Here is a 13,952-nt window from a genome sequence, read left to right as displayed (position 1 = left end):
AAGGCTAATAGAGTTCTGCCAAGAGAACGCACTGGTCATAGCAAACACCCTCGTCCAACAACACAAGAGAAGACTCTACACATAGACATCACCAAATGGTCAACACCGAAATCAGATTGATTATATTCTTTGCAGCCAAAGATGGAGTAGCTCTATACACTCAGCAAAAACAAGACCGGAAGCTGACTGTGGCTCAGAATATGAACTCCTTATTGCCAAATTCAGACTTAAATTGAAGAAAGCAGGGAAAACCACTAGACCATTCAGGTATGACCTAAATCAAATCCCTTATGATTATAAAGTGGAAGTGAGAAATAGATTTAAAGGACTAGATCTGATTGATAGAATGCCTGATGAACTCTGGACGGAGGTTCGTGACATTGTACAGGAGACAGGGACCAAGACCATCCCCATTGAAAAGAAATGCAAAACAGCAAAATGGCTGTCTGAGGAGGCCTTACAAATAGCTGTGAAAAGAAGAGAAGTGAAAAGCAAAGGAGAAAAGGAAAGATAGAAGCATCTGAATGCAGAGTTCCAAAGAATAGCAAGGAGAGATAAGAAAGCCTTCCTCAGTGATCAATGCAAAGGAATAGAGGAAAACAACAGAATAGGAAAAACAAGAGATCTCTTTAAGAAAATTAGAGATTCCAAGGGAACATTTCATGCAAAGATGGGCTCGATAAAGGACAGAAATGGTATGGACCTAACAGAAGCAGAAGATATTAAGAAGAGGTGGCAAGAATACACAGAAGAACTGTACAAAAAAGATCTTCATGACGCAGATAATCACGATGGTGTGGTCATTCACCTAGAGCCAGACATCCTGGAATGTGAAGTCAAGTGGGTCTTAGAAAGCATTACTATGCACAAAGCTAGTGGAGGTGATGGAATTCCAGTGGAGCTATTTCAAATCCTGAAAGATGATGCTGTGAAAGTGCTGCATTCAATATGCCAGCAAATTCGGAAAACTCAGCAGTGGCCACAGGACTGGAAAAGGTCATTTTTCATTTCAATCCCTAAGAAAGGCAACGCCAAAGAATGCTCAAAATATTGCACAATTCACTCATCTCACACACTAGTAAAATAATGCTTAAAATTCTCCAAGCCAGGCTTCAGCAATACGTGAACCGTGAACTTCCAGATGTTCAAGCTGGTTTTAGAAAAGGCAGAAGAACCAGAGATCAAATTGCCAACATCTGATGGATCAAAAAAGCAAGAGAGTTCCAGAAAAACATCTATTTCTGCTTCACTGACTATGCCAAAGCCTTTGTGCGGATCACAATAAACTGTGGAAAATTCTGAAAGAGACGGGAATACCAGACCACCTGACCTGCCTCTTGAGAAACCTATATGCAGCTCAGGAAGCAACAGTCAGAAGTGGACATGGAACAACAGACTGGTTCCAAATAGGAAAAGGAGTAGGAAAAGACTGTATATGGTCACCCAGCTTATTTAAATTATATGCAGAGTACATCACAAGAAATGCTGGTCTGGAAGAAGCACAAGCTGGAATCAAGATTGCCGGGAGAAATATCAACAACCTCAGATATGCAGATGACACCACCATTATGGCAGAAAGTGAAGAGGAACTAAAAGCCTCTTGATGAAAATGAGAGGAGAGTGAAAAAGTTGGCTTAAAGCTCAACATTCAGAAAACTAAGATCATGGCATCTGGTCCCATCACTTCATGGCAAATAGATGGGGAAACAGTGTCAGACTTTATTTTTTTGGGCTCCAAAATCACTGCAGATGCTGATTGCAGCCATGAAATTAAAAGACGCTTACTGCTTGGAAGGAAAGTGATGAACAAACTGGATAGCATATTAAAAAGCAGAAACGTTACTTTGCCAACAAAGGTCCATCTAGTCAAGGCTATGGCTTTTCCAGTGGTCATGTATGGATGTGAGAGTTGGACTGTGAAGAAAGCTGATCGTCGAAGAATTGATGCTTTTGAACTGTGGTGCTGGAGAAGACTCTTGAGAGTCCCTTGGACTGCAAGGACATCCAACCAGTCCATCCTAGAGGAGATCAGTCCTGGGTGTTCATTGGAAGGACTGATGCTAAAGCTGAAACTCCAATACTTTGGCCACCTCATGCAAAGAGGTGACTCATTGGAAAAGACTCTGATGCTGGGAGGGATTGGGGGCAGGAGGAGAAGGGGACGACAGAGGATGAGATGGCTGGATGGAATCACCGACTCTATGCGTATGAGTTTGGGTGTACTCCGGGAGTTGGTGATAGACAGGGAGGCCTGTGGTGCTGCGATTCATGGGGTCGCAAAAAGTCGGACACAACTGAGCGGCTGAACTGAACTGAGAATGATTTAAAATAACTACCTGCATCTCTTAACTGCATGTTCTGAGTTTTCTACAGTAAACTTGAAACTGTTTTACAAGGATAAAAACTGTATTAAAATTCAACATAATATACAGATGATGTCAGCAAATATTCTACATTTATCATTGTCTCAATCTCACAGTCAAAAAACAAAGGACTGTTACTACTTTTCTTTGTAAAATAAAAACTCTGGGGTATGAAATTTTATTTGACTTAAAAAAAATGGGGGGGGGAGTCCTTCCCTGGTAGTCCAGTGGTTAAGAACCTGCCTTGCAACGCACGGGACACCAGTTTGATCCCTGGTCCAGGGGACAATTCAGCCTGGGCTCTACGACTCCTGAAGCCTGGACACCTAGAGCCTGCACTCTGCAACAAGAGAAGCCACCGCCATGAGAGAGGAACCCCCACCCGCCACAACCAGAGAAAGCCTATGCACGGCAATGAAGACCCAGCAGAGCCATAAACAACTAAACCTTAAAAAAAAAAAAAAGATAGTTGAATAAAATAAAGATCCAAGAAAGAAATCACATTTCCTTCTTTCCCATCACTAGTTCCTACACATGGGGCCTAAACAGCCCCCCAACAGCTTGGGGCCCTTCCTGCTTGCCTGCCCTCATATCCGACTGGTGAGCCCAATTCACTCTACTTCTCCTGCTCCTTGCACACACAGACATGGCTCTTGCCTCAGGACCTTTGCACCTGCCACTCACGCTTCTTGAGATGCTTTCCCTTCACCTTCTGGCACAGTGGCCTCTGTCACTTAGTTCACAACCCTGCTCAAAGGTCACTGTCTCAGAGAAATCTTCCTAAAACAGTCCATCTCCTTTATCCACCCTTTCCCATTCTTTTCCTTCATAGCACGTGTCATATGAAATTATACTAGACTTATTTTATTTGCCATGTGTTGCCTCCACTAGAATGTAAGCTCCAATACAGGTAGCAAATGTTATATGACAACTCTGGCCAATGAATAAGGAGAAGTCTGCTGAGGGGTCTTGTTTTAACTTTAAAATTTTTATGTAGCCAGCACCATCTCCTCCCCTTTCTCCCTTTCTTGACATTGCAGATGTGATGCCTGGAGCTGTGGCAGCCATCGAGTAAACATGAAGCAAAGGCAAGAGACTAGAGAGCCTCTGGCCCTGACAGTTAGCCCCTAAAACCAGTCTGTGGCGAGACTTCTACTTGTGTGAGAAAAAGAAAGTCCTGTTTGTTTCAAGCCAAGGTTGTGAGGATGTCCTGTTTCCTTCAACTTGAAAAGTGAAAGTGTAGTCTCTCATTCATAGCCAACTCTTTGCGACTCTATGGACTGTAACCCTCCAGGCTCCTCTGTCCATGGAATTCTCCAGGCAAGAATACTGGAGTGGATTGCCATTTCCTTCTCCAGGGGATCTTCCCAACCCAGGGATTGAACCTTGGATTTCCCACGTCACAGGCACATTCCTAACCATCTGAGCCACCAGGCAAGCTGATGCTGTATACTAACACTTAGAATGCATCATCAGTTCAGTTCAGTAGCTCAGTCGTGTCCGACTCTTTGTGACCCCATGAACCACAGCACGCCAGGCCTCCCTGTCCATCACCAACTCCCGGAATTCACTCAGACTCATGTCCATCGAGTCAGTGATGCCATCCAGCCATCTCATTCTCGGTCGCCCCCTTCTCCTCCTGCCCCCAATCCCTCCCAGCATCAGACTCTTTTCCAGTGAGTCAACTCGTCGCATGAGGTGGCCAAAGTATTGCAGTTTCAGCTCTAGCATCAGTCCTTCCAATGAACACCCAGGATTGATCTCCTTTAGAATGGACTGGTTGGATCTCCTTGCAGTCCAAGGGACTCTCAAGAGTCTTCTCCAGCACCACAGTTTAAAAGCATCAATTCTTCGGCACTCAGCTTTCTTCACAGTCCAACTCTCACATCCATACATGACCATGAGAAAAACCATAGCCTTGACTAGACGGACCTTTGTTGGCAAAGTAATGTCTCTGCTTTTTAATATACTGTCTAGGTTGGTCATCACTTTCCTTCCAAGAAATAAGCGTCTTTTAATCTCATGGCTGCAATCAGCATCCGCAGTGATTTTGGAGCCCCAAAATATAAAGTCTGACACTGTTTCCACTGTGTCCCCATCTATTTCCCAAGAAGTGATGGGACCAGATGCCATGATCTTAGTTTTCTGAATGTTGAGCTTTAAACCAACTTTTTCATTCTCCTCTCATTTTCATCAAGAATGCATCATAGGTATTCAGTAAATAGCTGTTGAATAAATGAGCTAATTATCCAAATCAGTCAAGTATACTTGCTGTGAGGACTCAGAAGGAGAACTCAAGAATTAATGACAGGCTGGGGTCTGAGAGCCAGAAGCTTCCTGGAAGAGGTGCCTTCACAAAAAGGCAAGTCACGTTTTCTGAGGAAGGGGTGAAGGAGGGAGCAGTGCTGGCAGGCAGGTCTGCCATGCTAAGGCCCTGGAGCCAGAGGAAGCACGGGGTGTCTAGGAGCTCGGGAGGCCACAGACACGGGAGGGCAAGGACCATGTCAGAGGGAGCCCAGGGCAGCAGCTCCCGTGGGCACAGGAGCGGGAGACAAACGGAAGCACCAAGGACCCAAGAGCCTCCTGAGCAGGGGAGGGGAGTGCAGTGTCTGGGATGCTGTAACCACCCCCCAGGGTTATAACACGTTCATAACAGACTCTGCTCCAGTAACAGCGGGCCATGCCAGTTTCCAAGCCAGAAAGAGGAGGAAAAGTTGTACCACCTAACAATCATTACTCCTTAAGCACCAGCTTTACAGCTGAGGAAAACAGGGGCTTGTCCTGGAAATAGTGATCTGCAGGCTCTTCTTCTGGAAGCAGCCAAGTGGAGGCCTTGGGAGCCCTGTGGGAGGACAGGGTGGAAACCCTCCATTCAAAGCCCACCATCAGTTTCCAATGTGCCAAACCCACACATGTGTGAGTTGATAACTAGGCTACAGGGTCCTGTGGAGGCTGTGACAAGCCAGTTCTTTGAATATTTCCCAAGAGCCACAAGGGGCCTGCTCACGTAGTGGGAAACCTGACTTCCTTAACGGAGTCCTCCAGCCGCAGGTAGAACCAAGCCCACATGCTTTTAGGGGGATAGCAACACAGGCCAAGCTTGGGACACAGAAGGGGTTAAGCAGCCAGCCCGCCCTGCTTTCCACTCCCATGAAGCACAAGCCCGCGACCCCAGCCTGGAGGCCTGGCAGGCCCAGCTCCCTGAATCATCATGGCAGTCACCTAAAGCCACAGAGTGGCTGACATTAATTGGTGGCAGAAAAAAATTGATTTTTCATGGCTATTTGGAGACCTCTGAAAACGCTAAGTGAATCTCGTTTCATCTCCCTTTCAACATGAACGGTGTCTAATGTTCTGAATTAAGCAGTTGGCGCCAGAGACTGGGCTCCCACTCTATCAAAAGCAAGAAACCCAGTAACAAGCTGTCTTCCTCCTCCTTTGCTTGTAGTGTTCCAGGCCGGCCACGCCTGTTCAAACACTGTCCTTCCAGAACCATCTTCACAGTCCTATACCTTCCACTTTTATCCGTTTCTAGTATTGGTATCCTGCACAATGAAACGACTAGAGAGGCTGGAAAAAACCTTGCCTGCCTTCCTCCTCACCATGCACAAACATGGAGCTCAGACGTGTGCTCCTGAGGCCGCCCCCAAGTCAGTGCTCAGCCCACAGCCAAATTCAGGCGTCCCCAGGAGCCGCATCTCAGGCCTCCTGGCCTTTCCATCTATTGCACGTGTGAAGTGGGCACTTGCTGGCACTGAGAACTGACACAGGAAAGGGGAGCAACCCAGCTGCAGCTCCTTCTGACATCAACAAAGTCATCACGAAGAGATGACGAGTTTTACAATCACCCTGCTGATTAGAGAGTAAGAAAAAAGCACCAGGGAAGCACCTTTGTCCTCGTTACTCAAGATCAGCCCACCTAACTATCGGGTGTGAGGGGTTATTTTAACTAGGAAAAACACGTGTCAAACCCCTAGAAGAGAGAAAATACTCCTACCGATCACCTCTTAATAAACCTGGCCAAAGAGGGTGGAGAAGAAAGTGGACAGGACTGGTCCCCACCAGGTGTGTGAGTCAAGAAGGAAAACATCAGGGAAAAACCCAGGCCCATGGCTAAGACCCAGCTCACAGTGCCACCAGGCCAGGGTCTCCATCGTGGAATTTCACCAGGTCACTTTCCACCAAAAGAGTCAAAACACGGCTCAGTCAATTATGCCCTAACAACCAAGAAGAAGGCTTCAATTTGGTTGAAATGATTTTACCAAACAAAATACTGGCACTGCCACCCAGTATATCAAATTTAGAACAGATCCAAAAGCTGCGCAAAAACATCACTTCACGTCTATACAAAAGCCTGCAAATGGATGTTTATGGCCGCTTTATTCACAATGCTAAAACTAGGAAGCAATCAACACGTTCTTCGCTTAGTGAGCGGCTGAAGTGCTGCACAAGACAACGAACTATTAGTCACTGCTAAAAAGAAATGTGGCACCAAGCCGTGAAGACACACGGAAGAAACTTAAATGAATATTACTATGTGAAAGAAGACTGAAAAGGCTTCTGAAAAGACTACGTACTCTGTGATTCCAATTATGTGGAGATAGTAAAAAGAAAAACAAAAAAACAGTGGTTGCAGGGTAGGGGGGAGAGAGGGAGGAACAGTAGAACACAGAAGATCTTCGGGGTGGGGAAGCCGTTCTGGAGGCTATGGTGGTGGTGGATGCAGGACATCATACTGAACACAGCTGTCAAAACCCGTGGAGAGCACAAGACCAAGAGTAAACCCTGATGTAAACAACGGACAAATGTATGAGTGTGTGTGTGGAGAGTGATGGTGGGGAGGGGATGGGGGTGCATGGGAGCTCCCTGTACCTTTTGTGCAACCTTGCTGTGAACCTAAAACTGCTCTACAAAATAAAGTTTATCTTCATAATTAAAAAAAAAAAATAATCACCCCAAAGCCTTCTGCTATGGCCCTGACATGTCAGGTTCTGCATTAGAGACACAGCTAGGCTTTCAAATGAAACCTGCTGGTGTGGGGGTCCCATAAATACTGTGCTCTGCCTGCTCCCAGCTTATATAGACTTTCAGAACATGCGATCCGTGCTTTTTTCATTCTCGTCACTGGAGCCGGCCCTGCACGGCAGAGCACCGTCCTGATTAACCACACTTCGGTCTTGAAGAATACTCGTCACAAGAAGGGTTGGGGAGTCAGGACCAGGGCGGAGCTCAGCTCTGCAGCATCACATACACGTGCGTCTTGTTAAATAAACGTTCACCAGTCATCTAAACAACCCGCTACAAGCAGCATGTTATAAAAACAGCTGAGAAAATGCCTGCCTGTCAGAGCCGCTGTGTTAGAGCGACGTTTAGGAAATTTGTTTACCGGTCTTTAAAACCACCATTTCTAGAAAAAAAAAAAAGAGGCACCATCTACATTTTAAAACTATACTTAAAACTCAGTTTTCCTTTCTAAAGTTTTCATTTTTGTTCTTGCTAGCAAACTAAGGTATATGTCACTCAGGAAGGTAACTGCTTTTCTGTTCTAAAGCTCAAAGGCTGTTGTGAATTTGTGCAAAAACACAGGAATTAGGGAGCAGTTGGAACACAAACTCGTGTGTGTGTGTGAGTAGAAGAAACAGACCACAGAGAAAGTGCACAAAACTAACACATGTGCAGCTTAACAAACTACTCCAGAAATTTCTTGGAGCTTCAAGCATTCTTGAAAACTATTTCCAGGTACAATACCAAAGTGACAACTACTGCACACATATCCATTCTAACAGTTTAACTAAAATACCTCTGCATCTTGCCAAAAATTGGTACATGATACCAGAACAATCTACAGTGAGACCAATAAAGGTCTTTTTAGAAGTGCATTAGCGATGACATTAAAAATGTTCCCTACAAAGCTTTCCGACTAACCAAAGCACTGCAGACCAGACTCAAATCTACACAGACTTGCAGTGAAGTGAGAGGCTGGGGTCACAGCATGCTCACAGCTGAGTGCACACACTCTCAGGGTACACAGGGGAGCCTACGCACACGAAACTACAAGTGAAACACTGTACACCTGCCTAGCTGATTAATTTCAGGGAAGAAAAACTTAACACCAAAATAAGAATGATACACGAAAACCACATTTTTATTAAGGTGAAAAAGGAGACTTCAAAGACGTTTCCCACTTGCTGGGTTCCCAGACCTGGGAAGCACTAGCCACTGCCCCCAGGCCCCCTCCTCTCAGGGGACTTTGGGAGAAGCTCCATTCCAAGGCGTTAGTTTGAGCAGGTTATGCTGCTTACCCCTCTTCTGGCAATTCAGAGAACGTCTGAGTATTTGGTGAAGGAAGATCTATTCTTTAACAACCAATATACCAGGGGCCAGAAGGCCAGATGCACCAATGATCAAGAAAAGAGTAAGGAGGCCCAGACCTCCCGCGAGGAGCCCAAAGAGTCAGAGGCAAGATGAGAACTCTGCATCCACAGCCACCTGAGCAGGATTTGGAAAAGCAGCCAGGAAGTCTTAATTCTGCAGGACGACCCCTCCTTCCAGCTCTCCTCTGCTCTAAGGGGCCCGGCGCCTCTGGGCTCGGCTGGGCGCCAGCGCCGGGCGGACACCACGCGCCAGCAGGGCAGCACACGCACCGCAGGTCTCCTCCGCCCGGCCGAGCCTGCCGCCTGGTCCTCGGGGTCCCAGCGTCCTAAGAGAGTCTGGCCGGCTCGGCACCGCACCAGGGCCCAGGCCCCGAGAAAGGGGAGGGAGGCTGTGGGCGGCCCTGAGCGGCCGCTCACGCCCGGCCCCAGGTCCCCTCGCCGCTCCGGAAGCGGCACGACTCCCCCGGGGGCTCCTGAGGTGGGAGCAACGGCCACAGCGGGGAGGCCCCAGGGGCTGTGGGCAGCACAGGAGCCGGCCTCCCCGCGCAGCATTGCGGGGACACCCCGCTGCTGACCGCAGCCGCCCCGTGGGAGGCGCGCGCGCCCAATGGACCCTGCCTCCGAACGCCCCTCCACAGCTCCTTGCGCTCAAAGCTGACTGGCCTCTCCCGCCCGTTTAAACTAGAAGGCGCCCCTCGGGGTTCCAGGCACTCACCTCGGGGAGAGCAGCCGATTCCACAACGCCCGGAACCCTGAGTCTCGCGGGAACCCCAGGTCTTGTGAGAACCCCAGTTCTCACGGGAACCTGAGTCCCGTGGGAACTCCACATCTCGCGTGAACTCTGCATCCCCCGGGACCCAGAATCTCGCGCGAACTCTGAGTCCCACGTGAACCCTGAGTCCCAAGGGAATCCCGGGTCCCCTGTGTAACCCGCAATCTCGCAGGAAGCCTGAGTCCTGAGGAAACCCCCAAGTCGCACAGGTACCTCAAGTCCCCGTGAGGACTCAAGAGGCTCATGTGAACCCCGAGTCCCACGAGGACCCGGAGCCATTGTGCCCTGTGCTCAGAATGTGACCCCGTGAGCAGGGATCCACATCACCCACAGAATCCCAGCAACAGGCTGACACCTGAGCCCGACTCCCCAACTCTCACAGCATCCCCACGGCAGTCGTGGCATCCTGAACGTCAGTAAAGACAGGGAATGAGCTGCTTATAATCTACTGTGAAGAAAAAAATGAAAAAAATGCCACCTTTTCCCTAACTTTTAACTACCCTTAGGACTGCTTCTGTGAACATCCGCGAGGAGTAGTCGTGTGGCGGTCTGGCGGCGGGGGCTCTGGCCCAGGTCACCCCTGGGGGTTTGGCGGCCTCCCATGGGTCCTCAGCCCACCCTGCCGACAGCTCCCGCCTCACAACCTGAAGACATTCCACGACTTGAGGCACCAACTCAGTCCCGGGCTCGACAGTGACAGTCTGTCACGGAGCAGGAGAGAGGGTGGCAGGCTGGTTCTCACAATGAAGTGTCAGGTCTTGAAAGAACTGTGATGTCTTGGGAAGCTTCAGCTTAAATATGTCACGGCAGAAAATAACCTCATTCTTTATCCACCCCTACAGTTGGGCAAAGTTTAACTGACGTAAGAGAATAAGAAACATGTGAGAACAGGAGGGAAGATCTGAGAGAAACACTTTTCAATCTGGCAAAGCAGCCAAACCCAAGAGATGCCTGCTGCAGAGCGGGACAAGATAGGCCACTGGCTGCAGCCACCGCGGAGCTGGGCCAGCAGGGCTGGTGGTGAAGTGCAAAGCTCTCACACTTGTCTTCCTGACAGCAAGATGTGATTCAGAATCGTCCTCACCCCCAAAGAGCCCCGGAGTATCAAAGTATGAGAGGTGTGTCTGCAATCAAGCCAGGAGAAAGACGTTCTAGTCAATAAAGTTTCCCACCTGTGTGTGGCTAGAACCTCTATGTTATAAACACGTGCTTTTTGTGTCGCCGATGTAATTAGCCTCCACAGGGGACTCACTATAATTCTGTCCCCTGGTTCAATAACCCAATCCCTGTTTGCACTGATTCATACAGCGTGGTGAGTACAGTTAGATCCAGACTCCATAACAGGCTCCGCCGAAATCCTCAAGAGACGGCTCCAGCAAACAGCCAGGAAGCACATCCCCACACCTGGAAGGTGAATCAACGGTGGCTTTTGGGGAGGCCTATAGAAACATCCTTGCCCAAAGTGAGGGTCCGTGCCAGAACCCACTGACCAGGTGCAGACACTTACTCCCCGACTCCACTCTTCGTCAGCCTTTCCCGGGTGCATTCCGCAAATGAGGCAAGGTGCTCAACACCAAGAAGGGCTGAGAGTAAAGAGCAGGGACACGCGTGGGTGAAGAGACTGTGCCCCTGACAATGATCGGGGTCGGCAGGGTGCAGGGCATTTCTAAATGATTAGGGAAAAGTCCAAATAAAAACACTTCAGGATGTGCAAAAAATGACATGAAATCCACATTTAAGAATCTATAGTTTCAATAGAATCTAGCCAGACTCATTCTGTACTACAGAAGCTCTGTGAGTACAACTGACCCTTGAATAACATTGATCTGAACCATGTGCATCCATTTATACGTGGACTTTTTTTCAATAGTAAACGCTACAGGATTGCACAGCCCTTGGTTGGTGGAAATGGTGAATGCAGAACCACGATATGGAGGGCTGATTATAAATTATGCCTGGATTTTCAACTGTGTGGGACGGTGGGGATGGGGAGTTGGTGTCCCTAACCCCCATGTTAGGGTCAGCTGTAGTTGTGACAGGACCATACAGCCTGCAAAGCCAGCAACATTTACCATACAGTTTATTTTAGGAAAAGTCTGCCACCTCCTGACCTCAAAGCACGTAAGTGATTATCAGAGTGTCCCAGGTTTTGTCCTGTCGGATCTTTCTCTCCCACCTGCTAAGAAACAAATCACAAGATCCACTTTGATCCCATATGCTCACCCCCCGTCTCTGACACGACAACCTCGAGCAAGAAGTAGGAACCAAAGTTCTCCGGAATTTCTTAAGTACTTGCTTAGAAAAACCTGCCACTGGGTCTTCAGGAGTGCTGAGCCCAGCCACCAATAAGGACCACAGGATTGGGGCCTCTTTATCCCTAATAAAGAATCTGTCGCACACTGTTTGTGCGGTGAAGGATTCTCGGGTAAGAAGCACGCTGTGATTGATGACTTTTATCCCAAATGGAAGAGTCTTATGTTCCAGACACGCTCCGGCGGCCGAGAACGAGCCAGCCTTGATGGCACAAGGCTCTTGGAGGGACAGACACCATCCCCACCACAAGGCCATCAGCCACCGACACGCACACTGCTGCTGCTGAATGATTAACCCAAGGCAGGAAATTTTATGTTCTAAATTAGCTACATTATGCCCAAAACCTATCAGTGGCTTGATAACTTGAACATATAATTCTATACCTTTTACTCTTTAAACAATAATTCAGTCTAATCCTGTGGCTGAAGCCAAGATTTCCAGACCAAAAGTGCACTTTCCATTTGATTAAATACTAATAAATGCAAGAATAAAATACTAGTCTTTTATCTTACAGTAAATTCTTCAAAAACCATATACTCTAAGAATTAATTATCTCTCTGGAGAAGGAGATAGGTTCTTCCCCTCAAAGACGGCTGAGTAGTCTCAAACTCTTCATTACAACATTTAAAGCATAACTGATAGCAGTCCAGGGCTTTCAGAAAGATGACATCATAGTGACCTGTCGGTCAGCACGGCCTCAGGTGGAGCATCTGGACCGTCGGGGAAGGGATGAAGGGAATCAGGCAGGATCTCCCTGCAGAAAAAACTGCACAGAGCCACGACCCTCAACAAAGCACGTAAGCTGCTATCTATACACCCTTGGCCTTTTTCCCGTGTGTGTTTGGTACTTTAAAATTTAGAAAGTATCTTCATAGATTTCATCCATTAAGAAGTAAACAGAGTTAAACGCTGTCAGAAGGAAGATGGTACTCAGTAGAGTTCATCGAGTAAGGGGTTTTGTTTTCTACCTTATCAACAGGATATCGAGACAGGGCACAGACACCAGTCTCTGTAATGGTTCTGTGCCCAGGGGCAGCACCCAGGGATGGCACCAGCTCACGCCACGTGACCACAGTGATCTCCAGCCTGAGATTCAGCACAGGAAACTGGCCTTGGCCACGAGGAGAGAAAGGGGACACCCTGCAAGCGGTTGTTGTTCAGTTGCTCAGCTGTTTCCAACTCTTTGCGACTCCATGGACTGCAGCACGCCAGACTTCCCTGTCCTTCACCATCTTCTGGAGTTCGCTCAAACTCGTCCTTTGAGTCGATGATGCCATCCAACCATCTCATCCTCTGTCGTCCCCTTCTCCTCCTGCCTTCAATCTTTTCCAGCATCAGGGACTTTTCCAACGAGTGAGCTCCTGCTATCAGGTGGCCAAGGTACTGGCGCTTCAGCATCAGACCTTCCAACGGCTGGGGCTGAAGCCCCAGAGATGTCAGACATCGCCCCATGAGGCAGGCAGGAGGGTGCAGGAACCACACTCCATCTGCCCAAGTGTTCTCTGCACAGGGTCCCATCCTCACTGTAGGTGACAGAGAAACAATCCATCCTTCGAAACCTACAGGGAGACACCCATTCAGCACCAGTCCCAGAAGTGGCCACAGGTTCCATTCGGGAACGTGCTTTCCCAGGGTGCCAGCGAGATAAGAGTTGGGCCTGGAGAGAGAAATGCAGAGTGGGCGCTTGGCAACCTCTCCAGCCCCGTGTCCTCTTCTGTGATGGGGACACCATGCGGGCTGATGAGATAGTCGGGGCTACCCGAGGGTCAGGCAGCATTACCCACAGCCCCTTAGAAATTCAAGGCAAGGCTGCAGGTCTGCGGGGCAGCCAAACCTCCTCTGCCCACATGTGAGTTTGCCCTCCACACATGTCCTCCCAGAAAAGACGACAGGCCACAACGCAGCAAAGTCTCTGAGCCTCCCTTACCCTCTGACCCAGAGTTAACCCCCTTCCCCTCCCCCAGCAAAGAAGGGGCAGGGCCCTTGTCTCTCCGACACCAAGTCAGCAGGCTGGGAACAGGTTAGAATCAGACTACATCCCAGGACTGACATCTCCAGAAGTGCTGGGCAGCATGGGCCAGCCCAGGACGAGGCCATCTCCGGGTACTGAGATCTATGCACTGGAGGAAA

The 13,952-nt window shown here is 48.6% G+C and overlaps 1 protein-coding gene across 2 annotated transcripts in view; it reads right to left on the bottom strand.

Moving 5' to 3' along the window:
• MGMT (O-6-methylguanine-DNA methyltransferase) overlaps nucleotides 1-13,952 on the bottom strand; it is a 272,074-nt gene that overhangs the window by 223,107 nt on the left and 35,015 nt on the right. Inside the window, exon 1 of one of the 2 annotated variants that reach the window (XM_088842433.1) lies at nucleotides 9,453-9,569. The exons of the other annotated variant lie outside the window; for it this stretch is intronic. Within the exon in view, the coding sequence (XP_088698559.1) occupies nucleotides 9,453-9,566 (114 nt within the window). The 5' untranslated portion in view covers nucleotides 9,567-9,569. Of the gene's footprint in view, nucleotides 1-9,452; nucleotides 9,570-13,952 lie in introns of those variants that run through there. 2 annotated transcript variants of the gene reach the window in all.

The sequence above is a fragment of the Moschus berezovskii genome, chromosome 12 (genome assembly GCF_049115385.1).
Source record: "Moschus berezovskii isolate FMDL1 chromosome 12, NW_MosBer_1.0, whole genome shotgun sequence".
Lineage (NCBI taxonomy): Eukaryota > Metazoa > Chordata > Mammalia > Artiodactyla > Moschidae > Moschus > Moschus berezovskii.
The sequence above is the reverse complement of the archived record's forward strand: the minus strand, read 5'-3'. Positions and strand labels throughout refer to the sequence as shown.